Source organism: Heterostelium album, assembly GCF_000004825.1.
Source record: "Heterostelium album PN500 unplaced genomic scaffold PPL_contig9, whole genome shotgun sequence".
In the NCBI taxonomy this organism is placed as follows: domain Eukaryota; phylum Evosea; class Eumycetozoa; order Acytosteliales; family Acytosteliaceae; genus Heterostelium; species Heterostelium album.
In genome coordinates this window covers 670905-696012 of record NW_008805086.1, presented here as the reverse complement: position 1 = coordinate 696012, position 25108 = coordinate 670905, and the positions used below count along the sequence as shown (strand labels likewise).

At 32.5% G+C, this 25108-nt stretch overlaps 8 protein-coding genes across 8 annotated transcripts; 3 read left to right on the top strand and 5 right to left on the bottom strand.

Annotated features, from left to right (window-relative positions):
* Nucleotides 1-306: 306 nt before the first annotated feature.
* On the top strand, nucleotides 307-3849 carry BRIP1 (DEAD/DEAH box helicase; the record flags this gene model as incomplete). The annotated part of the gene is made up of 8 exons (XM_020575339.1): nucleotides 307-1101; nucleotides 1183-2012; nucleotides 2088-2485; nucleotides 2556-2710; nucleotides 2792-3080; nucleotides 3155-3329; nucleotides 3417-3491; nucleotides 3573-3849. 8 exons carry the CDS (start codon nucleotides 307-309, stop codon nucleotides 3847-3849), a joined length of 2994 nt encoding a protein of 997 aa, XP_020434859.1.
* Nucleotides 3850-3992: 143 nt separating this feature from the next.
* PPL_04436 (uncharacterized protein) lies at nucleotides 3993-4835 on the bottom strand (the record flags this gene model as incomplete). The annotated part of the gene is made up of 1 exon (XM_020575338.1): nucleotides 3993-4835. The coding sequence occupies one exon, from the start codon at nucleotides 4833-4835 to the stop codon at nucleotides 3993-3995; it is 843 nt and encodes a 280-aa protein (XP_020434858.1).
* A 1843-nt stretch (nucleotides 4836-6678) lies between these two features.
* On the top strand, nucleotides 6679-7951 carry PPL_04435 (uncharacterized protein; the record flags this gene model as incomplete). Its single annotated transcript, XM_020575337.1, has 2 exons — nucleotides 6679-7060; nucleotides 7164-7951. 2 exons carry the CDS (start codon nucleotides 6679-6681, stop codon nucleotides 7949-7951), a joined length of 1170 nt encoding a protein of 389 aa, XP_020434857.1.
* A 195-nt stretch (nucleotides 7952-8146) lies between these two features.
* Nucleotides 8147-11833, bottom strand: alg2 (alpha-1,3/1,6-mannosyltransferase ALG2; the record flags this gene model as incomplete). The annotated part of the gene is made up of 2 exons (XM_020575336.1): nucleotides 8147-9600; nucleotides 10534-11833. The coding sequence occupies 2 exons, from the start codon at nucleotides 11831-11833 to the stop codon at nucleotides 8147-8149; spliced, it is 2754 nt and encodes a 917-aa protein (XP_020434856.1).
* A 744-nt stretch (nucleotides 11834-12577) lies between these two features.
* Nucleotides 12578-13973, bottom strand: utp23 (U3 snoRNP protein; the record flags this gene model as incomplete). Its single annotated transcript, XM_020575335.1, has 4 exons — nucleotides 12578-13353; nucleotides 13448-13603; nucleotides 13694-13774; nucleotides 13886-13973. 4 exons carry the CDS (start codon nucleotides 13971-13973, stop codon nucleotides 12578-12580), a joined length of 1101 nt encoding a protein of 366 aa, XP_020434855.1.
* Nucleotides 13974-14230: 257 nt separating this feature from the next.
* PPL_04432 (uncharacterized protein) lies at nucleotides 14231-15781 on the bottom strand (the record flags this gene model as incomplete). Its single annotated transcript, XM_020575334.1, has 3 exons — nucleotides 14231-14387; nucleotides 15339-15428; nucleotides 15534-15781. 3 exons carry the CDS (start codon nucleotides 15779-15781, stop codon nucleotides 14231-14233), a joined length of 495 nt encoding a protein of 164 aa, XP_020434854.1.
* Nucleotides 15782-16485: 704 nt separating this feature from the next.
* On the bottom strand, nucleotides 16486-18099 carry PPL_04431 (putative transcriptional regulator; the record flags this gene model as incomplete). Its single annotated transcript, XM_020575333.1, has 1 exon — nucleotides 16486-18099. The coding sequence occupies one exon, from the start codon at nucleotides 18097-18099 to the stop codon at nucleotides 16486-16488; it is 1614 nt and encodes a 537-aa protein (XP_020434853.1).
* Nucleotides 18100-21073: 2974 nt separating this feature from the next.
* PPL_04430 (Mpv17/PMP22 family protein) lies at nucleotides 21074-21753 on the top strand (the record flags this gene model as incomplete). The annotated part of the gene is made up of 3 exons (XM_020575332.1): nucleotides 21074-21187; nucleotides 21274-21380; nucleotides 21675-21753. 3 exons carry the CDS (start codon nucleotides 21074-21076, stop codon nucleotides 21751-21753), a joined length of 300 nt encoding a protein of 99 aa, XP_020434852.1.
* Nucleotides 21754-25108: the final 3355 nt, after the last annotated feature.

The following is a 25108-nucleotide window of genomic DNA, read 5'->3' as shown; positions in this document are numbered from 1 at the left end:
AAACCAATTCTCTAAAATCTAAATTTCAATTGATTAATTAATTATCTATCTATCTATTCTTAATCAATCAATCATCCAAATTAAATAAAAATTTATTTTAATTTTAAAAACGAAAGTTGCGAAGATGCAAAACCGAAAAGGATTGGTAAATGCTTGTTATTAATTTTAATGTGTGTTTTTTGTTTTTTTTTTAAGTGAGAGATTAATCTTTCTTTGAGAGTTTGGTTTAATTTAATTTAGTTTGGTTAATTAAACAATATTGTATTTGTTTGTTTAACAAAAAGTAAAATAATAAGACAGTTAGTCATGAATAATAATAACAGTCAATCATCTCAGCAATCTTCATCATCACAGTCATCTACACCACCAATACCTAAGCCGGCAATACCCAAACTACTTAAGCTATTACCACTTAAACCTTTAACATCATCTGCATACAAACCACAACCAACTATTTTAAATAATAACTTTATTGTTAATAAATCTATAAATACACCTTTAAACTCTGGAACTTTAAATATCAAAGATTCGACAACACCAACAACAACAACAACAACAACCACTACTACAACTACTACAACTAATAATAATAATACTTCACCTTTAAACAACAGCAATAGTAATAGTAATAGTAATAGTAATAGTAATAGTAATAGTAATAGTAATAGTAATAGTAATAGTAATAGTAATAGTGATGTTAAAGTAGAATGTAAATCACTTGGTAATAATACATATTTGATCAATGGTTATAATGTAAAGTTTCCTTTTCAACCGTATGAATGTCAATCGACGATGATGCATCAGATTCTAGAGGCGCTGAAAGGTGGTCATAATGCACTGTTGGAATCGGCAACCGGAACTGGAAAGACACTCTCATTGCTCTGTGCTACTCTTGAATGGCAAATGGTAGAGTTTGTAAGACAACAAGAAAATGCTAAAGTGAACGCTGCTGAGAAGGCAAAGATCAAAGCTGCAAAGAAATTGGCAAAGCAAAACAACAACAACAAACCAAAGGGAAATGCAAACAAACCAAAGAAGAGTAAATCATCACCTATCAACGTTAGTGTAAACACAACGTTCAGAACCGACGATGAATCACAAGTAGATGACGACCAGAATCTGCAATCGGACATCTACATTCCAAAGACAAACAGTAATTACAACTTAAACTACAATAATAAGCGAGCTTTAAGTGATTCTGCAATTGGTAATAATTTGAAAAAGACAAAGTTGGACGATAATAACTATACATATGTTGGTGACACTGATGATGATGAAGAAGAGGAGAAAGAGGAGAAAGAAGATGAAGATGATGACGATGATGAAGATGGCTCGATAAACGTACCGACAATCTTCTTTTGCTCGAGAACACACTCTCAGATTAAACAGCTGACAGATGAACTGAGAAAGACACCGTACCGACCGAGAATGGTGGTTCTCGGTTCGAGAGATCAGTACTGTGTCAATTCAAAGCTGGAGGGTCTCTACTCAAAGAAAGAGCGTTGCAAGAAGATGGTCAAAGACAAGGAGTGTATCTTCCACCGGCAGTCAAAGACCTACAATCTGGCGACGCAATTCAGTGGTGCACCTCACCAGGTGTGGGACATCGAGGATTTCCGTGTGGCCGGTAAAGAAACCAGAGAATGTCCGTACTTTGCATCGAAATCGATGGTGCCCACTGCCAATCTGATATTCTGTCCGTACAACTATATCATTGACATGTCTATTCGTTCGCATTTCAAAGACAAATTCACCAATTCGATTGTGATCTTTGACGAAGCTCACAATATTGAAGATGCTTTGATGTCTGCCGCTAGCTTCGACATTGTCAGAGAGGATCTACAGGAATCGATCTACACCAACTTGAAACCACACATTCTCGATTCATTACTACCAGCCGGTATGATTGGAAATCTAAAGATCATCTATCAACTCGGTGAAGGAATCAACAATTGGTTGGAAAACAAGATCAAAACATTAAAAGATATTGATTTTGAAAAACAAGCAAATGTGTATGTATAAAGTGAACACTTTTTCTTTAATAGACACTATTCATCGTAATATTAACAATATTTATTTATATGTAGGTGGCATGGAGTTCAAATACTTGGAATTCTATCGGAAATGGGTATTCATAAAGGAAATTATAGGTTTATTTTAGATACATTCACAAAGATTACAGAAGAGGATTCAGAAGATAATAATAGTGGTAGTAGTAGTAGTGGAAGTAGCGGTGGAAATAGTACAACTGGCAGTCAAGTCAATGGACATCTAATGAATAAGGTACGTAAGGAAATGGGAATGCCACCACTTCCAAACAGATCTGGTGGCAATAGCAACGGCAACAAGAGAGATACACCAGATATCTTGACACCCAAAACCTCTATCATTTTCAATGAGATACTCAAGACTGCTTGGTTCCTCTTTGAATATCCTGAATACGTACCGGATTTTAAATTTGTTTTACAAAAACAATCTGAAATAGGTAATGTCATTTTACTTAATATTATTAGTTCAAAACATAAATTAATTGTTTAAAACTATAATTATTGCAGTTAGAGAAGGTACAAAGTGGAAACATGTATTTGGTATTTGGTCAATGAATCCAAGAGTAGCATTCAAATCAATCTCTGAAAATACACGTTCCGTCATCTTGACATCCGGTACACTGTCGCCTCTCTCTTCGTTTGCCAGTGAATTGGGTGCACCTGTAAGTATTTTAAATATAAATATCATCTATTTTTCTGTTGATTAAATTAATATTGTTTTTTTTAATTAATTAAACATTTAGTTTCCAATTACAGCTGAACTTGGTAATTTAGAAGATATTACAAAAAGAGTTTGGATCGGTACATTAGGTTTTGGTGCAAACAATACTAAACTTGATGCTACATTCAAATCATCTGATATGCTTGTTTTTCAAGATGCACTTGGTAATGCTATTCTAAAACACATTGAATTAATCCCAGATGGTGTTCTAGTATTCTTCCCATCCTACTTTTTTATGGATAAGATGATCTTGAGATGGAAGAAAACTGGTGTCTACGATTTAATAGATAGAATTAAACCTATTTTTACTGGTAACTATACTAAACTAAATACTATTTTATAACATTTGAACTAACTTTATTAATATTATATTTTTTTTTGAAAGAACCCAAATTTGCAAAAGATTTCCAACCAGTTTTAAATGATTATAACAAAGCGGTTCAATCAAAAAGAGGTGGTTTACTTTTTTCGATTTATAGAGGTAAAGTTAGTGAAGGTATTAATTTTTCTGATCAATTCGCTAGAGGTGTCATAATCATTGGTATTCCTTATCCAAATTTGTAAGTTATATAATCTTCAATGTCAAATAGATTTTTATTTGTAGCTAATTTAACTTTTTCATATTAAAAAATATTTGTAATTTATAGCAAAGATTTAAAGATTGATTTAAAAAAGAAATATAATGAATTAAATTCAAAAAAAGGAATGATGAATGGTAGTTCGTAAGTATTATATAAACAATTTAATATTTTTCACTTTCTCTAAATACTTATATTTTTCTATCTTTAAATTCTACAATGTAGATGGTATAATTTACAAGCATATAGAGCACTTAATCAAGCTTTAGGTAGATGCATCAGACATAAAGATGACTTTGGTTCAATTCTGTTGATCGATGAAAGATTCACCAATCCATCATTGTGGACTAATTTCTCGAAATGGGCGCGAGTCTGTATTACGAACAATAAGAACATCAGCTCTTCTCTTACATCGTTACAACAATTCTTTTTGAATCGTCAAAAGATTGAAGCAGCCAAAGCCAACAAACAACAATCAAATGATAATGTTATTACTATTTAAATTTTTAAATAAATTTAAGTAAAACTTTTAACTTTTAGATTATAAATATAAATATTGAAGGAGGGATTGGATTAATTTTTTATTATATACATATTGTTTGTTTGTTTTTTTTTTTTTTGTGATTTGTTGTGATTTGTAGTCGATTATGATGGCGCAGGCAATAAATGTTCTAATCTTTTTACAATTGGTTTTAATATGTATGCATCGATTCGATTCGCTAACAAATTAATTGAATAAAGAGAATGGTTCTTAAGTAGGTTTTCAACGATCGGTTTAGCACCTTTTGGACCAATCTTATTATTATAAAGCGAGAGACGTTGTAGTGTGTTGTTTTTGGGGAAGATTCCAGCAATTGCAGTGGCGCCGTCATCTCCTATCGAATTGGACGATAAATCGAGAGAAGTTATTGTTTTGTTATTCTCTAATGATAAACTTAGTTCTTCTGCTCCTTTAGGTCCAATAAAGTTGTATGAGAGATCTAAAAATGTAAGTGTATGGTTGAGACTGATCAGTGACACCAGATACTTGATTCCCTCGTAGGCAATGAGACTTTGTGACAGTGAAAGTGAGACGATAGTGTTGTTCTCGAGTAGCGCTTGACTGAGATACTTGATTCCTTCGTTGCCAATGAGGTTGGTCGATAGCTCGAGCGACGTCAGTGTATGATTCTTGATAATGGATTTCGAGAGTTCGTATGCACCGTCGGTCTCGATGTTGTTACTGAAAAAGTTGATATGTCGCAGTGCGCAATCGACAGAGAGTGCTTCGGCCATGGCACGAGCACCCTTTGGACAGATCGTGTTACAACTAAGATCGATCGATGTGATTGTCGAATTGGGATTCTCGAGAAAAGCATTGGCAATCTCGACGACACCATCGCTGTTGATCCAATTAACCGAGAGATCCAAAGAGGTCACTGTGTTGTTGTGGAGGACGACCGCAGCAAATGAGGCAGCACCTTCATCCTCAATACAATTGCTGCTCATGTTGATTTCAGTGATCTTTGTATCTCTGTTGCTACTCAGTGCTTTGGCAATCAGGACAGCACCGAGATTACCAAATTTGTTCGATGAGATGTTGAGAGAAGTCAGGGATTGGTTGTAGTGTAGTCCCTGTGAGATGTATTCTGCACCGACCTGGTCGATCATATTCCTCAGAAAGTTGAGAGATCGCAGTGTTTTGTTGGCAGCCAGTGCATTCGCTATTTGTGGTACATTGAAAAACGTGATTTTGTTGGCCGAAAGATTGAGATCAGTGAGTGTGGTGTTGGTTGCAATCAGGTCGGAAAATGCACGTGTACCTTCCTCGCCGAGGAAATTATATGAAAAGTTGAGTGATTCTATGGATCGGTTGGATTTCAGTGCGTTGGCGAGCGCGACCGATCCTTCTTTTTTGATTTCGTTGAATGACAGATTCAGTTGCACCAGTGTGTCGTTGGTGGCGAGCGACTCTGAGAGTATCTTGGCGGCCGAGTCTGAGATCTGGTTGGAGCTGAGGTCGAGCGACGTCAGACTGTGATTCAGTTTCAGCACATCAGAGAATGCCACCAGCGAGTTGGTTTCCCTGCCGATCTTTGATTTGTTGAGATTGAGCGCTTTGATGATCGATTGATTCGATTTCATGATTTCACAGATGATGTTGAAGCCGTTGGCAAACATGAGATTGATGGTGAGGTTGATCTTGTAGTGATTGGGGATACGCGACAATACCAGCAGGTCCTGTGTCAGTTTGGTGTCGAGATGGTTGAAGCTGAGATAGAGATTCTCGAGGGACGGATGTTTCTCTAGGCGCTCGAGGAACACCGACAGTCCCGTATCGACAATGCCCATGGCATGTTCAACGCTATGCAGTTTGCAGAATGAGATGTCGACTTCGATCAGTGACTGAAAGTAAGAGAGTAACGCCGACAGTTGATTCAGCTCCAACGTGCATTGTTTCAGTCGGAGAACCAACAACGATGTAAAACTCTGAAAGAATGTGTCGACCCAAGGTGTATTATAAATCTCAATATCTGACAAATCGATGACCTTTATAGTCTGAGAAGTTCGCTTCCGCCACAATCGACATACCAAAGACATCTGAAAGTAATTCGACGATAAAACATTGTTGTTACAATAAGAGAATATCTTTATAATAATGATATAGGGAAGTTGATTTAAATTATCTACAATCATTATTCATCAAACATTATTATTATATTGTTGTTGATACAATTTCCAATCTAAAACGTGACTACCTATTGTTATTACTATTATTAAAAACTACTTTTGATTTGAAATTGAATATATTTGTTTGGTTTTTTTTTGACTGAACAATACAAAAAATAACAAAATATAATAATAATGATAAAAATAATAATAAAGAATAAATAATAAAAAAGAATATATTTATATATAAATATATATATTAGTGTATGTTGTGTGACTGTTTATTACAACATCATAACAATATTGTTTAACTAATGGTAAAGATTATTAAAAAAAATTGTTGTTTTGGTTGGTTTGTTTTTTGTTGTTGTTAAAGAGAGAGTGTGTTTATTAAAACAATTAAACTAAAAAATAAAATAAAAAAATAAAAAAAAATAGCGATTAATGGATTATAATTAACCACAGAAGATTCACCCCATTACTTCTTCCAACTTGAATTTAACCTAGTGTTTTTTGTTTTCCATTATTATATCTTTGCTGCATCTTTATTAATATTGCTGCTTCTGTTTCTTTCTTTTTTAATAGAAAAACAACCAAACAAAAAGATCAATTATAATAAACAACAGCATCAACATTAAACAACAGCAACAACGTTAACAACATAAATAGCAAATAAACGAAGATGATAAATCAAAACAACAGTAACAACAACAACAACAACAACAACGATAATAATAATAACAATGACGATAAAATATTAAATAATAATAATAATAATAATGATAATGAAAATAAAATATCGAAAAAGAAAAGAAATAAAGGTGTTTTCTATTTCAAGCATTATGAGATTCATCAAGAACACTGTGGACAGAAAGTTGGAACCGATGCTCTTATAATCGCAGGATATACATCAATAGCTAAATTTCAACCGAATCCACCCAATCAAACACATTTAGATTTAGATCAATTGGTCTGGTCCAACCAAGCATACAACTATGAATTCGGAAAATCAGATGATATCGTAAATAAACCAACAAACAACAATTTCCCAAAATATATTTTAGGTAACGTAAAGCAACATGAGTCATATGACAATATAAAAATAAATAAAATAACTATCTAACTAACCAACTAACCAACTAACTAATTGATAAAAAAAAAATATAGATATTGGAACTGGTAGTGGAGTTCTAAGTATAATGTTATGTCAGAGATTCGCTTGTAGCGGTGCCGTTATAAATTCTATTGATATCGACGAGAACGCTGTGAAACAAGCGACCATCAACATCGATGAGATCTACAAGAAAGGCGCGTGCGATTGGATAAAGAATGTTTTCGTTTTCAATACACCGATTCAACAGTTCGAACCGCACGTCACTCCGACTGCACCGATGGAGAAGAACACCGAAGCGCTGCTCTCACTGAAATCACCGGCCGATTCGAAATACGATTTGATCATCAGTGCACCACCTTACTTCCCCACCGAGGTCAAGATCGACAAGTTCGTGCCGTCGATGGACAAGAGCAGGAGAATCGCGCGACACACTCACACCCTAACGATGGACGAATTGATTGGAAGCGTCGTACGACTGCTACGACCGGACACCGGTATTTTCACCACTGTCGTATCGCTGCCACAGCCTGACAACGATTTGTTGGCTGCCGCTAGAAACCAAGGATTGCAAATGCTCGAGGATGTCGATGTCACCGATTGTCCAGGTTCGAAAGTTGTTAGAAAGATGTATACATTCCGGCTACCCTCAAACAGAGAGGAAGCAGCGGCAGCAGCACCACCTCTCAAACAGAATTTCGCAATCTATGAAACATCAATGAAAGACTCGACACTCTCCAATCATCGTAAACATAGTAATCAATATAAATGGATGTTAAATGATTTTTGTAATCACTATCACAAAGAAGTAGACTATGAAAAACAACCTCCAAGTCAACAATAAATAAATACTTATTATTATTTATTGATATAAAAAAATATAAAAAAAATATAGATATATTAAAATAGTTATATATTAGTTGATTGATTGAAAACAATTAAAAAGGTAAGAAATTTATTTAAAGAAATTTAAATTGTGATGCGATGGACCAGTTAACTTCTCACCAATTGGTGACAACTCTAATTCGAAATTTTCAATTTAGTTGTTGTTGTTGTTTTCATCTTTGTTGTTGGATGTCTTTTCCTTTTGGCAATGAGGATTTCCATGAGATTCATATTGGCATGGATAATCATGATGATCATATCCATAGTCTTCGAATCCTGGATGACCGAATCCGTGGTGACCGAATCCATGATGACCGAATCCGTGGTGACCGAATCCTCCACGATGACCGAATCCATAATGATGTCCAAATCCTGGGTGAGCAAATTCAGAGTGACCGAAACCTCCACGATGACCGAATCCATGATGACCGAAACCGTGGTGACCGAAACCTCCGCGATGACCGAAACCATGATGGTGTCCAAATCCTGGGTGAGCAAATTCAGAGTGACCGAAACCTTGGAAATCCTCTGGGAATGGCATTTCGAAATGGTTACCTCTACGACCATGTCTTCTTCCCCAACCACGGCTACGGAATTGTTCTTTGTCACCACACGGACGGTCATAGGGACCGGTAGATTGCTTGAAGTGGCACTTGGAAGAGTTGTCCTTACCACAATCAATTTCTTCATCATCCATATCAATGTTGATATCAAACTGGACAGTCTTATCGTCCTTAGTTTGTTCTTGGTTGCTGGCTACTTCCTCTTCCAACTTTTTAGAACGAGCATAACAAGTAATCTCATGGATAATATTCTCATCAAACTCACACTTTACCTTATGAATATCAACTAGTTGTTGATCTTCTGGAGCACTGTGGTGATGACTGTGATGTCCATGATGACCATGGTGACCGTGACGACCATGACGACCATGACGACCATGACGACCATGATGACCGTGATTTCCATGGTGTCCATGACCATGTGGACAGTGATGTCCGTGGTGATCATGATCGTGGTTTCCGTGACCATGTGGACAATGACCATGGTGTCCATGGTGATCGTGATGACCATGATTGCCGTGGTGATCATGATCATGGTTTCCGTGACCGTGTGGACAATGACCATGGTGTCCATGGTGATCGTGATGACCGTGATGACCATGACGACCATAGTGTCCGTGATGACCATGACGACCATGAGGACAATGACCATGATGTCCGTGGTGACCGTGATATCCATGGTGACGGTGTGGTCCACATTCAAATCCGGAAAGTTCTTGTCCAGCTGGAGAGCTACACTCAATAGTGTTTAACTTACATTGGGAGCGATCTACGCAGCATTCTTGATCTTCAGTACAAGTCTTATTGGTACTTTGATCACAGCAGGTATTCTTTGGAGGTACTTCCTCAAAGGTATTGAGGTTGGTCTCTTGTAATTTTTCAACAAGTTCAAAGTCTAGCGATGGAGAAGCATCACCATTACTCTTGGTGTTAGCAGTAGTAGAAGTTGTAGATGACATTATGTTGTTGGCAGTGGCAGCAGTAATTTGTTGTTGGCAATACAAACAGATAAAGATAATAAAAATGATTAATACTTTTTGAAATTCTATTTTTAAATTTATATTTTTTGGTATTGCGATGGAAATTTTATGATATGTATAAATTATATTGAACAGTAGTAGGTGGTAGTAAAGCAGAACACGCGCAGTAACAGAACACTTTTTAATTTTTATCTCTCTCCCCTTTAATTAAAAATAATTCTTTTACAGGTAGACAAATTGATATTGATATAAGGAAGTATAGTATAAAATCAAAAGTGATAATTATATGATATTCTTTTTAAACCAAAATATATTTAATGAATGAATAAGGTAATCAAACATACACCTTTTTATAGGTTTTGTTCAATGTATGAAAAGCTGTGAATAATTCAAAAAAAAATTACATTTTAAATGTTTGATTGAATCACCACCAAATGATTATGAAAAATAATTAATCATCACCAATGATGAATTAATTCGAACAACCACCAATCTATTAAAATAATTGTTTACCACGTTCCCAAAAATCATCAATCTCGATATGCAAAGAACCAATTTTCTATCCATTTTTTACTCAGATTGGGTGGGTTTTTCGAAAAAAATTATTAAAAAAATTAATTTTTATCTTAATTAATCTATTTTCTCTTAATACATTGTAAACATTTCTTAAAACAAAAATATACTTTAAAAATATCTAAAATGGATTAAAATAAAAATCAAAAAAGTTCTAGAATCAACTCTAAGAATCATTATTTTTTTAAAAGATTTATCTTTAGTTTTATTTTATTTTTTCCATATTTAATATATTCCTTTAAATGATGATTAAAATTATTCTTTCAAAACAAATAAACACCAAAACGAATAGTTCAAAAATAAAACCTGGCTATGTTGTCATAAATCTTTCAATTTCAATATCATTTAAAAGAAGAAGGTATTCTGGATTTTCAATATGATTTATATATTTTATTGTATTTTATTTTATTACAAAGCTTTATTACTATTGTTTCTATTATTTGATACCATTGATTGAGCTATATGATCTAATCTATTTGAAAAGTGAGTGAATGAAAATTCGGATTCGACCCATTTTCTACCGGCGGCACCCATCGACTTGGCGCTACTTGGGTCATTGATGATTTCGAGGAATGCCTGACTGAATTGCTCTGGAGTTGGTTCGCATAGGAATCCTGTTTGTTTATGCTTGACGGTTTCCAAAGGTCCGCCGCTCGATACTGCAATCACTGGAATTCGCATATACATGCCTTCGAGAGGTGTAATTCCAAAGTGTTCGTTGGACGGGGTGTAAACCAAACACGACGAGTTTCTCAGTAGCCATGAACGTTGTTCTTCATTGAATGAACAAACGAAACTGACGCGATCCTCAATGCCCAGTTGTTTGGCGCGTTCCTTTAGCTCTTGGAGATGCTCTACGTTCTCACGCAATCCAGGGTCATATCCACCGGCAAACACCAGCTGAATCGGAGTAGTGGGTGATTGTTTCAGAGTCAGGGCGAATGCTTCCAACGCCAAATTCAGATTCTTCTTTCTTTCGTAACGGTTAATCGAGAGGATTAACATTCGGTTGTCGTCGTCACTAGGGATGTCCAGTCCTTCACGACTAGCCTGTGTTTCATCGTATTGCTTCAAGTTCAAACAAGGATAGAGTACAGCGGGTTCCGTGCGAATCGAAGGGAAATGCTGAGCGAAAATGGAAGCTGTGAATTTAGAGTTTACGACGGTGCGATCGGCGCATCCCGTTGTCTTTTCTTCGAGCCAGTCGACTGGCGCTCTGTAGACACGCTTGAGTAGCGACTCGCGCTGTGTCAGCAGCTTGTCTGGGAAGTGGCAGTAGAACAAAACTTTGGTGCGTGGCATCAGCAGCTTCAACATGGGAATAGCCTCTGAGATTTGGTCGATGAACAACAGGTCGTAGTGAACGCCGCTGAACACAATCGAGAGTGCACAGAGTAGGTTACGAATGATGGCACACAACACCATGAATCGATTGCCGATGGATCGCGGGAAGAATGAACCGGCAACCTTTACTTTCAACTCACCGTTGTGTGTCTCCTTGAAGGAACGACGTGGATCGTGACGCGATGTATAGATGGTGACGTCGTGACCCTTACACTTTAGCGCCAACGCTGCATCGACAACCAAACGCTCGGCACCACCAATACCCAAGTCCGGATGTAAGAATGCAACCTTTAAACTCTTAACGTCATTTCTGTCATCGGAAGTAGTTAAAGGTGATGATGTTGAAGACGATGAAGATGACTTATTTCTCTTTGATGTCATATTCATCGATTTCCAACTATTATATATTTCTATATATATTATATACTATTTCAATGTCTCCAATCAAACCAAGATCTAAAAATACAATCCAAATTGAAATGATCAAATCTGTTGAATTGTTGAATTGTTTAATTGTTGTTGTTGTTGTTTAAACCTAATCTAGATTAAGTTCTTGAATATATGAAATTTATAAATATATAAAAATGTATGAAAAAAATGACAAGAATAATAAGATAATTTTAATTTTAATATCAAAAAAGTTGGGTTTATCAATGTTCACAGTGAATCATTTCCAAAAATTTTGATTGGTTTTTTTTTTTTTTTTTTTTTTGATAAGCAGATTAAGATAGACTAGAGTGTTGGTTGTACCAATAAAAAATAATTAAATTTTAATTAAAGTTTAAAAACTAATAATATCCAAAAAAACAAATAACGATTTTAAAATAATAAAAAAAGAAATTGAAATTTCCGATGTATATTTAATCGACTTTTCCAATTCCTTATCATATTGATAAAAATAAAAGTCTAGACTTTTTCTTTTTTAGTCGATCGTGATGATCAATCTCCGTTTCGCTGAAAATCGAAATGAGTTATTTGTTTTGTTTTGTTTTGTTTTGTTTTGTTTTGTTTTGTTTTGTTTTGTTTTGTTTGCTTTAAAAAAGAAAATTTTCAAATAATAATGAAGTTACTTTTGTTGTTGTTTTTTAAATGTATATAAATAAATTTATAAGATATTTTTCGATTTTATTGTGCCTCAACGAACATTGGTTGTTGTGGTGGTTGTTGTCTTGATCTCATTGCCATTGCTGAAGATTGTCTTGCTGCTTTTGCTGCTGCTTTAGCTGCTTCTTTAGCTGCCAATTCAACTGCCTTTGCCTCTTTGTATTTGATTGCCGACGACGGTCTAAGTTTTCTACGATTCTTCTTTTGACCTACTCTCTTTGGCCGTGGTGGCTGTACGACCTGCTTCTTCTTGACTGCCAATGGATTGGGTCCTGCTTCTTTCTTCTTTTTCTTTTTCTTTTGTTCTGTTGTTGTTGTTGTAGTTGTCGTTGTTGTTGTTGTTGTTGTTTCACCATCTTTTGATTCTGATTCACTTTCACTTTCACTACCACTACTACTGCTGCTACTATCGTCATCCTCCTCATCTTCTTCTCCTTCTACCTCTTCTCTCTTTCTCTTCTTTTCGGAATCAATATCTTTTACTTTAACTTTATCATTTTCCTTTTCTTTCTCTTTTTCCTTTTCTTTTTCTTTCTCTTTCTCTTCTGCTTCATGCTCTTTATCTCTAATACTCTTTGGTATGTATTTATCACCAAACTTTGCTTTCAGCAGGAGTTCTTTATCTATTTCATCTGTCTTTGTTAAGAGTTTATGTGTTTGAAGCGTTCTACGATGTGAAGCAGTTGAAGGTTTCTCTAGAATGATCTTGTTTGTCAAGAGGAAAAGCAAAGGTACACCTGGTTGTTGTCTTAGATCGAATCTACTATCATTGTTTTGAATTGACGAAATAAAAAGTACTTGGTTTATTAACTAAAAGTTTAAGTAATATTTGCGAAAAAATGGAACAATATTAATATATACTATTGATCTGATATGATAACAACAACATACTTGCCAAATCAGCATAACACTTCTTTGATAGATACACCTCATCTTTGTCATGTACATGATCACACTTGTAGTATTCCAACTTCTTTGCCATTGATAGAATCTGTTTATAATCTTCACCTCTTCTTTTACACTCTGCAACTGCACATGTTGTAACATCTTTAAAACAATTGATATTATTATTTGTTAATTAAATTTTTTAGATCTAAAAAATAAAAAGATTTATATATAGATACATACAGAAATTACATCGTCCTTCTAATGTCTTTGGAATGACTTCTCTATACATAACATTGATCTCATTTGATCTCTTTAAAAACTCTGGCTCCACTATATATATATAATATATATTGATATAATTCAAATTAGTTGGTTGGTGTTAGTTTAAATACATTCTATTTTATTTTTGAATAACACAATATTGTCAATCATATGACATACATAAAACTGAATAAGGTTCACTATATCCATAACTTAGTTGATAAAATTTAATGATTTTCTTATAATTCTTTTGTGTTTTAAACTTCATTTTATTATATTATAATTCTATTAATATTAATAAGTAATAAACTATTAATATAGATTGATTAACAGCTGTTGTTGTTTACTTCTCAAGAAATAGACATTCGTCGTTTTTTTGCAATTAAAAATTGTTTTTTTTTGATTTTTTTTTTTTTGATTTTTTTAAAATTGAAGCCAAGGAAAACTTTGCTTTAATTTATTGGCATTTGGCTTTAGTCGATTATTAATATTGATTGTTATATATTATTATATTATATTTATATTCTATTGTTGAATACAAGATTGATTACTTGGTTTTGGTGATTTATAAAGTGATTCAAAAGGTGTATGAAGATTCCAATTTAAGGTCAAATCATCGAGTTTTAAGAAACCACCGAGTAGGCTGTCGTCAACCATCAACAATGAGTTTTCAGAGATCGGTCTGATATTGTAGATTTGGCCGTGGAGATTGAGTCGTCTGAAGTGCAGGCAGTCTCGCAGCAGTATGGGAAGTCGGTAGTTACGACCGAATGTGAGGTGCGTAACTGTGTTGTGCAGCGCCATCTTGGAATTGAACATGTCGCCCAGTGAGAGATGTGTTACCGACGCCGGTATCACTCCTTCGAGTAGCGGTTGGTTAAACATGAATCCGAACGACAAGTGCTCGACCGACGCCGGAATCAATCCTTTTGGAATGGGCTGGTTGAACGACCATCCAAACGAAAGACACTGCACCGTGTCGGGAATCGAATCTACCTGCACGGGAATATTGAAATTATTTGTAAATGTAAGATATTTAATTTGATGTTGAATGCTATTGTCTAGAATTTTTGTGATTATCGGTTGTGTGTGAAGTGGTTGTTGTTGTTGAGTTTGAGTTGTTGGTGAATTTGTTGAATTTGTTGAGCTGTCAGGTCCAATAAATAAATGTTGTATATGTTGTAGATTTACAGTGATGGGCGAGTCGAGATTTTGTATTTCCAGGTGTTGGATGGAAGCCGGCAATCCATCGGGAATGAGAACGGCCAGGTTGCTGGCGCGATTGAATGAGATGTGTGTCAGCGATTGTATGGCAAGTGGGTGTAGTGGTTGGAGGAATTGGCGACCGAGAATCAAGTGCTTGACTGTCGCCGGCAGGAATCCAATGGGAATCGGTTGGTTAAAGTTGTGGCTGAGATGCAGCTGTGTCACCGATGGCGGAATGCTCATGGATTCGATCGGTTCGTTGAATTCCAGCTTAAGGTGCGTCGTTTCGTGGATGATTTCGTGTGACGGTGAAGTGGTGGTGAGAAGCTGAGGACAGACGTTGGAGAGCGGTGTCCACTTGATGCCCGTACGCGACTCTTGTCGCTCGAGGAGCGCGTTAGATACCGAGCAGCCGTGGATCACTGACGATTCTATAACAGAGGAAATCAAAATCTCCTTGAAGGAACGCAGCCGGAATTTTCGCTCGAAAGCATCCCAATTATCGATTGGATGCTCGCTAAAGTTGAAACTGAGGAATCGGTTTCTCGCCATATAGAGATTACGACTGGAGAGCACCAAACATATTCTATCGATATTGGAACTGAGAAACTGTAAAATATACTTTAACAGAAAATCTGCCAAAGTATTTGGAACATTACATGAAATTTGTTCTTGATTGTCAAACGAAACCAAAATTTTACCATTTTCATTATAACTATTTATATTTACACAATTTTCTTGTTGTTGTTGTTGTTGTTGATTTAGTTGATTTGGATGAGTATGTGTATGTATATTATTGTTATTTTGATTATTGTTATTATTATTATTATTGTTATTGCTCTTACAAAGAGAATGTTTGTTTTCTTCCATAGTTTTTAAATATGGTAAAAAGAAAATAAAATAATTCCACTATGACAGAACTAATGACAAGTGGATAATAATTTTGAAATCAACATGTTGATTTATATCTAATCTAATCTAACTTGTATCTATCTATGTTGTTTTAATATAACTATTATAATATATACATAGATAAAATAGTTATAACTAAAGTAGATATATGTTGCAAATATCTAGAGAACAGTTTTTTGCTTAAGTTTAAAAATAACTTTACTTTGATGGATGTGTTGTGTATTGGTGGTGAAAGTAGCATACCAATTTGTTATGAGAAGCTCAGTCAAACTTGTCGAAAACATCCCAAAATCACATCAGCAAAGATTTGGTAAACACCAAAAAACACCAAAAAAACATCAAAAAAACAGCTTTAAAACAAAAAAATCATTCTAAATTTAAATCACTTTTTTTTTTACAATCGATTCCATAAATAAAATAAGCACCTAACCAGCAATTCATGAATAAAATAATTTACAAAAAAACAAAAAAATTGATGGGAAATCTGAATTGCGCAATGGGCGCAAAGAACTTAAATTTCTACCCTTTTGTTGACTGAGAATCGCACCATCAAAAAACAAAAAAGAGCAACTGACTTTTTTTTTTTGAAAAAAAAACTAAATTTTTTTTATTTCGAAAAGTCTTTGATTAAATTATTGACAAACTAAACCATACATTTTTATTCAATCTGATGTAGATGATGTAGTTGTTGTTGTTTGTTGTTGTGATATTACATTGTTTGTTGGTGTGATTGCCGATGATGATGTTGTTGTTGTTACAGTGTTTGTGTTGGTGGTATTGTGATTGGTCAGTGTTGGTGATGTGATTGGCATCAATAGAGATGTAGCACTGGGATCGAAAATAGCCAGACCCATTTGCTGTGGCGTCAAGAATAGACCTTGAAAACGCTCCAGTTCTTTCTTGGACGGACAGTCAGGACAGTGACACTCGGACATCGCCTCGTCTGGATAGCCGTGTAAGTGGTGCTGCTGACCATCTGCTAAATGGCCGATATTATTCACCAAATAGTCGTTGGCACCCAATCCCATCATCGAGTAGGACTGTGGCGATCCACTGCTTCCTTTCAGTGGCGAATTTCCGGTACCCGTAAGATTACCCATTCCATGCAGCTCCTCGATGAATATCTTTACCAGCTGTTCCAAATCCTCGCTTCTCAGTAGTTCCACCATTTTCTTGATGGCATCTTTCTTGTCTTCCAGTGGAACCATTTTGTAGACCTCGACGACACGATTGAATGAGTTTTGGAAATACATTTCGCCGTTGACTGCAGCGGTGGTGTTGCTGACATGTTGATTCGCCAGTTGGTTGTGATGATGAAGATGTTGTTGTTGTTGTTGTTGTTGTTGGAGACAGCTCAATTCATCGTTGTCGTCGTCTCTGTAGTTTGTCGATGGTGAATCGTCGTCACTCTCGTTGTTGTCATCGATGTCGCCATGACTAGAGTGACTGGCACTAAAGCTTGGCGTGGAGTTGTTTGAGTTATTACAGTCGTCTAAATCCTTCTTGATATATGGTTGATAGTCGAATTGAATAGAATGTTGTTCATAGAGATTCTTTATCCATTTCGATTGGCCTTCCTGCGACTTTTGTAACTTTTTTAGTTTGTCAGTGAGAATCTCGTGGAATGTCTTTTTCTTGAGGATTGGAACACCTTCTTTTTTGACATGATCAACTTTGGAAACTATACGAATTGGATGGGAAATTACACACATCTGGTGGAGTGAAGTGCTGGTCAATGCATTGTTATTGAGATGCGCCATGATGGTGCTGATTGGCTCGCTGTTCGATGGAGTTGGCGCGGTGGAATGGGTGATGTGGAGTACTACAATGAAGAGTGATCCTTGGTGCTGACTCGATAGGATACTCATTTTAATGTCGACGACTACTTCGTCACCCTCTTCATTGACAGTGGCGACATACTGTAGCGGTTCCTGGTGAATGAAATCCACTGGCTTTGGTGGATCGCAGTCGTAGAGCAACGTTGATTTCACAACATAGTTGTGAAAGTTTACTCTTGTTGGATCGTTTGATTTAATGGTTATACCGAAAGGTGTGTTCTTTACGACGACATGTACTTGCTTTATCATTGCTTGTTGGTGGTATTGATGTGCCGCCAAATGCAACGGATGCATCAAGTGACCACCGGCTGGTGGTGGGGTATGAAAAGTCGGTAAAAATCTAGTTTTATTCGCAGAGTTCTTTGAAGGTGTGACTCTAATCTCCTCAACAGCCACTGCACCTTGCTTTATAATTTCAACAATAGGAGTATTCATCATCTTTTATTCTATTTCTATTTATGTTTATATTATTTTTTATTATTATTACTATTATTAATTAATTATTTCTAGATCTTGGGTTTTTATTTATTATTTCCAGTTCAAAGGTTTTTTTTTGGAAAAGTTTATAATTAAAATTACAGGGTTATTTATTATATTTATTAAAATACAAGGAGACTATATATGTGAAGACAATTTATTATTATTTATCTAAGGTTGTTATTGTTAAAAATATTATTAATTATTTTTCAAAACTAAAGTTGAAATTTGATATAAATTAGTTGTAGAATTATTGATTATAGTAGTAGTACAAGTTTTTATTATTGTTATCAATGGAAATATATTATTGTTATTGTTGTTTTTGTTAATGATGAATAATGATTGATAAATCTTAACGTCAGAGGAAACAAAAATTAAATCATATGACTGTTGTAATCAAAGCAGTATTTATTGTATTTAACCCGCATACATATGAATGATTGATAGATATACTTTAATAATAATATTTATAATTAAATTAATCAAAAACAATAATAGGAAAAGTAAAAGGGTTAATAATATAAATAAGAAAATGTATAAATTATTTATATAAATATGGTAGAATTCCTATTTATTTATGAGGTGTTTTGGTGAGAATCAGCTGATGATGTGGTTCCGGTGGTGTTAATTATTTGACAGTTGTTGGTACAAACAAACAAACAAACAGAATGAATTAAATAAATAAAGTAAAAGAATATAAAAATAAATAAATAAACAATTCAATAATCAATTGGAAAAAATTAAATATTTTATTTAAATTTCAATTTATTTAATATTGTTATTGTCATTACTATTCCTGTTTTTTATTGTTGTTGTTTGTTGTTGTTGCAAGAAAAGATATTATAATATTATTATTTTAATATCATATGTTGTTGTTGTGGAAATGTTTTGAAAATATTGTCGTAGTGGTAGATTTGATTTGATTTGAATTGAATTGAATTTGATATTTGAAAGACGACTGTTGAAAGTTAAAGTCAGTAAATCAAACTGTTGAATTGAATGAAACAATATACTTGAGATATGAAAGGAATTATCACTTACTCTGTCAATCTAGTCAGTCAGTCATTATAACTGACTCGACATATGTTTTCAAAACACCCACAACACCTCTGTCGTTTTGTTTGTTGATCAATCAACACAACACACTACACTACACTTGTGCTCTGCTTTGTTTTGCTTTTGCTTTGCTTGTTTTGAAGCTGATATTGAAATATTGAGTTTACATTTTGTACAGTGGAATTAACTTTGAATGTTTAATGTATTGTAGAGAGTACTCTTTTTTTTTTGATTATGTTGTGTTTTAATTATAGTTAGAATGGAAAAAGAAAAGAATAGAAAAGAATAGAATAGAAAAATGCGGACAACAACCCAAAACGCACTAAACATAGTCATAATTATGGAACCCGTTTGAAATTAAAGGATTAGTTATACGACCCAATCTTTCCATTCTTTTAACACAAATATGGTAAGATAGATTATTATATACACTACTTTTTTAATTTGTTTTTAATATGAATAAGAATAGTAGAGAGTATATTTTAAAATATTGATATTAAATTGATTTATGTCTATTTAAATCTAGTTGGGTTATCAAACAAATATCCTTTTTTGGTTAAAATATATTTTTTTTTTAGGGGTTGTTTAAATTGTATATGTTTTGTTTACTACACTACATTATTAACACCTAGGTGATATAATGCATATGTATATGTATTTTTTTTGATTGATTTGTTTTCATTTGATTTCAAACCACTCACACATCACATTCAAACAACACACACATCAAGCAATGTTTATATATAAACACATTGTATTCATTTTGACTTAATTGTTTGATTGTTTTTTACCTATATATATATATATATATATATATATATATAGTTACCGATAGGTTAGGTTATCATTTAATTTGTGTAGATACCAATATTAATCGTTGGTTGGTGAGTGTGGTTTTGTTACGGATTAATAAGGGTATGTATGTGAAAAAAGGGTTGTCTTTGGGTTAAAGTCAGATAGAACCAACAATCATAAGATTAAACATTAAATATCTGTACTCTAAATTAGCATGAATGAACGGTGATTTGTATGATTCGACTGATTTTAAGGTCAATATGAACGCAAAGTGGTTTGTTAATCTATAAGATCTGATTTAGAAGATATAAAAAAATAGAAAAAATAGAAATTGATTGTATTAACAATATTGAATGAAAATGTGGAGATGAAATAAAAGCAAAGGAAAAGGAAAATCAAAAGACTATATATTATTATTAAATGTATATATTTGATTTATCCAACCAAATATATTGTAAAAAAAGAAATTTTTTAATAAATATTTTCTTTTATTTATTAGTTATTTTCTTTTTCTTTTGAAAGAACAGATAGAACAGTTCAACTTGAATAAATTAATATGATTATTGTTAGCAAAAACAATGATCAAAAATTGAGGTGTATCACAAGTATGATATCATTTTTTTAAAATAAAAAATTAATTTGTTTTACAAAAAAAAAAAAAAAAAATTCTTTTTTTTAATGACTAATAATGAGTTTTAATGAATGATCGATTTTAAGAGGGTTGGTTAACTTAACTCAAAGGAGTCCTATTGATTAGATATTATTACCTATTTTAGTAGTATTCTTATTTATTTATCAACATTGTTCTTTACTTAAGTTTAACATTTGATTGTTCTTTATCAGTTTTGATAGATCGATCTTCACACCCACCCGTTCACAACACTATTTACATTTGATTGTGAAATTGAGTAATTCGTTTTATCAATCATTTCATTGTTCAATCAATCAATCACTATTAGTAGTATTAGTACATAATGGATATTTGTTTATAATAATAATAATAGTAAAAATTACAATCAACATAGATATAGATATATATAGTTACATAAATAGTACAAATAGATAGAGAATAAAGAGAATAAATATGAATACAATCAGATCATCATTTCAAAAGTTATTTCCTCGACTTGGTAAAGTAGGTCAGAGAACTTATGAAGGATATATCAATGCTTTACATAATAGACCTGTTTTGACAAAGGTATGACTACAATACAAAAAAATAAAACAAAACAAAACATATACTATTTAATCAAATTTTAACGTTTATTATTATTATATGCATAGGCAATAACAACAGGTACTTTATATTTTGTATCTGATACAATGTCACAGTATATAGAGAATAGAGGAAAGACCGACTGGCTATTCGATTACAAGCGAGCGATGAGAATGTCAGTGTTTGGTTTGGTTGCGACAGGACCTATATTCCATTATTGGTACCACTTGCTGGATACCAGTTTCCCCAAGAAAGTTATGACACACGTTATTATAAAATCCGGACTAGATCAGCTGGTGTGTGCACCGATATTCGATGCATTTTTTTTCGTAGGAATGGGTGTCTTGGAAGGCAAGACGTCGACACAGATTCAAGAGAAGCTGAAAAACGATTGGCTAAAAACCTATCTGGTAGATTGTGCTGTTTGGCCGCTTTGTAATATCATCTCATTCCGCTACATTTCGAATAGACAAAGAGTTTTATTTATGAATCTAATAAATCTTGGTTGGGCTGCTTTCCTAAGCTCTCAATCTCAGTCTGCCCATTAAAATATACATATAAATACAAATATAACATTTGAAACCTCCTCCCCCTATTAAATTCTATTTTTTTTATTACTAGAGATATATTAATATTGATTTTTTCAAATTATTATTTCATTTTAGGTTAAATATTAAATTTAAGGTTTAGTTTTTTTTTTTTTGATTTTAAACAACGATAAACAATTAACTATATCTGTTTGTTTTTTTGTTTATTGGTTTAAAGTAGAATTGGGATTTAAAAAATATTATAACAACAACAACATGATTTTTGTTTTTTTTTTAAAAAACTAATGACTGATTCAACTGTTTAGTCATATTACTCGAGGATGAAATATAAACATATTAATTTAAATTTCATTTTTTTTTTTTTGATTATTATACTTGTAATTAATGTAGCAACTATAAATTTTAAAAATTGGAATTAATAAAATATTCTTAATTTAATATTAGATATAAATAAACTTACCAAAAATAAATATTTTTTTCTTTTTTCAAACTGGAAAATATTTTTTGGATTAAAAGTACATTTTTTTGACAAGTGTTTACCAGAAACCCCAAGCAACAGCATTCTTGGTTTGCATTATGTTGCTGTTGTATGAGGAGGAGACATTTGTGGCAATATTTGTGTTCATGTTGTTGTTTCCGTTGGTGAAGGAGTTGGATGAGGTGGAGAGGTTCTTCAAAGCTTCTATAATATTTGGAAATAATTATATTAGTTATTTGATTATAGTTATTATATCTTTTCTAATATTTAATAACTTACGGTATAACATTTTTATTGGATGTGTGTAGTATAAAAGATATAAAAAAAAATCGGTTTGGTTTGGTTTGGAAAAATATATATAAAATAATCAGGAATTTTATAGTTTTTTAGGTGAAGTGTTTGTTTGTTTTGTTTCTCTCTTGAGTTTTTGTTTTATGTTTTGAAACTGATCACAGGTTCGTTATTTATATTCGGTCGCAACAAAAAGAAATTGTTTATAAAAATTATCTGGGAATATATAGTATTAGATATAGTGGTGATGTGTGTGAGTGTTTGTGTGAGTCATGTCTTATGAAATTATCTTGTGGTTGTTTTTTATACATATTGGAATTTTGAAACAGGGTGGTGATTAGAAAAAAAAATAGTAAACACACAAATCAAACACTGGCTATATAGTGTGCTTATATTCATATGATTTGATTGATGAATAATTTGTTGGATAGAATGATATTAATGATGATGATGTTGATATTGATGATGATGATTGTTGATATGAGGTGAAAATCAACAGTCAATTGTATAAAAGTGGGGTTGGTGATAAATATAAAACATGTTGCTTTAAAGCAAATATCTATAGAGAAATGAAGAGACACTACATTTCTTACAAATAAATCTCGCACAACTGAATTTGAAGTGGTAGTTTTGTTTTGTTTTGTTGCAGAGTGGTGATCCAATTATTTAAATTAAAGGTAATATCTATCCTCTAATATATAAAGTGATTGGGTTTTCACATTTTACTTCAAAAGTACCTACATTTTTCAGAATAAAATGAAATTGATACATGAATGTATCTAATGCCATATACATTTGGTGTGAATAACCAGTAACATTGATTTTCAAGATTATCAAATATGGTTATTTTATAGACACCTCTTTGTAATAGATTGTAAAGATATAGAAAAACATCATTCTCTCCCCAGTAAATTAGGATGAATCTTTACTAAAGTTAAATAATTATTTTAATATAAAATTAAAAATGATCAACTATTTTTTTTAATAAATCACAAATTGTTAAAAAGATTTCAATCCGTTTATCACATATCAAAGGAATGGGTATTTATTGCAATCAAACAACATTTAAATGTTGTAACTGATTTCTACCAGTGATACTGTTTATTTTGAAAACAATATTATAGTGTACCTACAAAAATGAATTGTTGATAAACAGTGATAGAATCAGGAGATTACTGCTTTGAATTTCAAATTCGTTTAGTAATATTAAGTAGATGGAGATTGTATACATCGAAAAATAGTGATCGTTGATCTCTCAGTGGAAATGTTCTTATTTTTGAAGAGAACAAATAGTTAACATTACCCCAAACTAAAGTAATCTTTGAAAATCACCAACTATTTTATCCTTAACACCCCCCAAATGGAGTTATGGTCAGACTAAAAAAAATTCCTTTTATAATCCTCTAGATAAGCCATTTCTGATTTTGATTGTCCAATAGAATTTTGACCTATATTTAAATTGTTTTTACAGAGTAATTTTTATTTCCAACTTTTTTTATTAACTTTATCACAGAATCCCGTTATTCATATTGTTGGTTGTAATCTATTGAGAGTTTGAAATTAAAATCTAAATTTAAAGATTTGGCAGTGGGGAACAGTTACAGAAATACAACCAACTATAATAAACCCCAACCACCACATTTATTCTTTATATAAATCATTTTAAATACAAATTCTTTAAAAATAACCTTTCGATTTTAACCACCTTGTTACAACCACTTTTCGTACTTTTGTTATAGGTGTGTTAAGAATTTTGATTTTTATATCATGATCACATATATTTGTCTTACAATATCAATAGGTTAAAGATTTATCATTCATATTGTAATGATTGATTTTAGTAATTCTTGTTTTAAAAGTTGTTTATTTTTATAATAAGTAATTGATTTAATTTACTAAAAAAAGCATTTCAATTGGAATTAAAATCATATATATCTTTGGGAGGTTTATTTTTAGTTTATTCTATTTTGTATTTCATATAGGAATGTAATTTGTATTCAATAAAGTTTACAAACAATGTAACAAGTAAAAATGATAAAATTACATTATCTGATGATCTATAATGATCAAACCAAAAATTTATAGTTAACCTTTCATATCAACTTTCCCTTGTATATTCTATTCAATAAAATTGATAAGAATCATTTATATTACAAAAACAAAACTCTATTGATTCGAAAAGTTGATCTAAATTCTAATAGGACAGAGGAATTAACAAACTAAAATCCTATTGGATAGATTCATTTTCAATAGGTTATTAGATGTTTTATCAATATCTTTGAGCTACATTTAAAATAAATTAATATTTCGATAATTTAAGATTGTAAATCACTTTATTCCTCGTCATTTGTAATCTTTTTAGATATAATAAATATTAATTCGTAGATAAAAAATATATTTATCTTTTTATTACTATTTTTGTTGAAATTTCAAAAAGAATATTTCATCATCAAAACTCAGATACTTATTATAATTATTTTATGGGAAATATTTATATCTTTTAAAATCTAATCTGTATTTATTTCTATAAAGAATTATTTTTAAAACAAATTATTTTACCCTATAAAAGTTTTAAAATTATTTCTA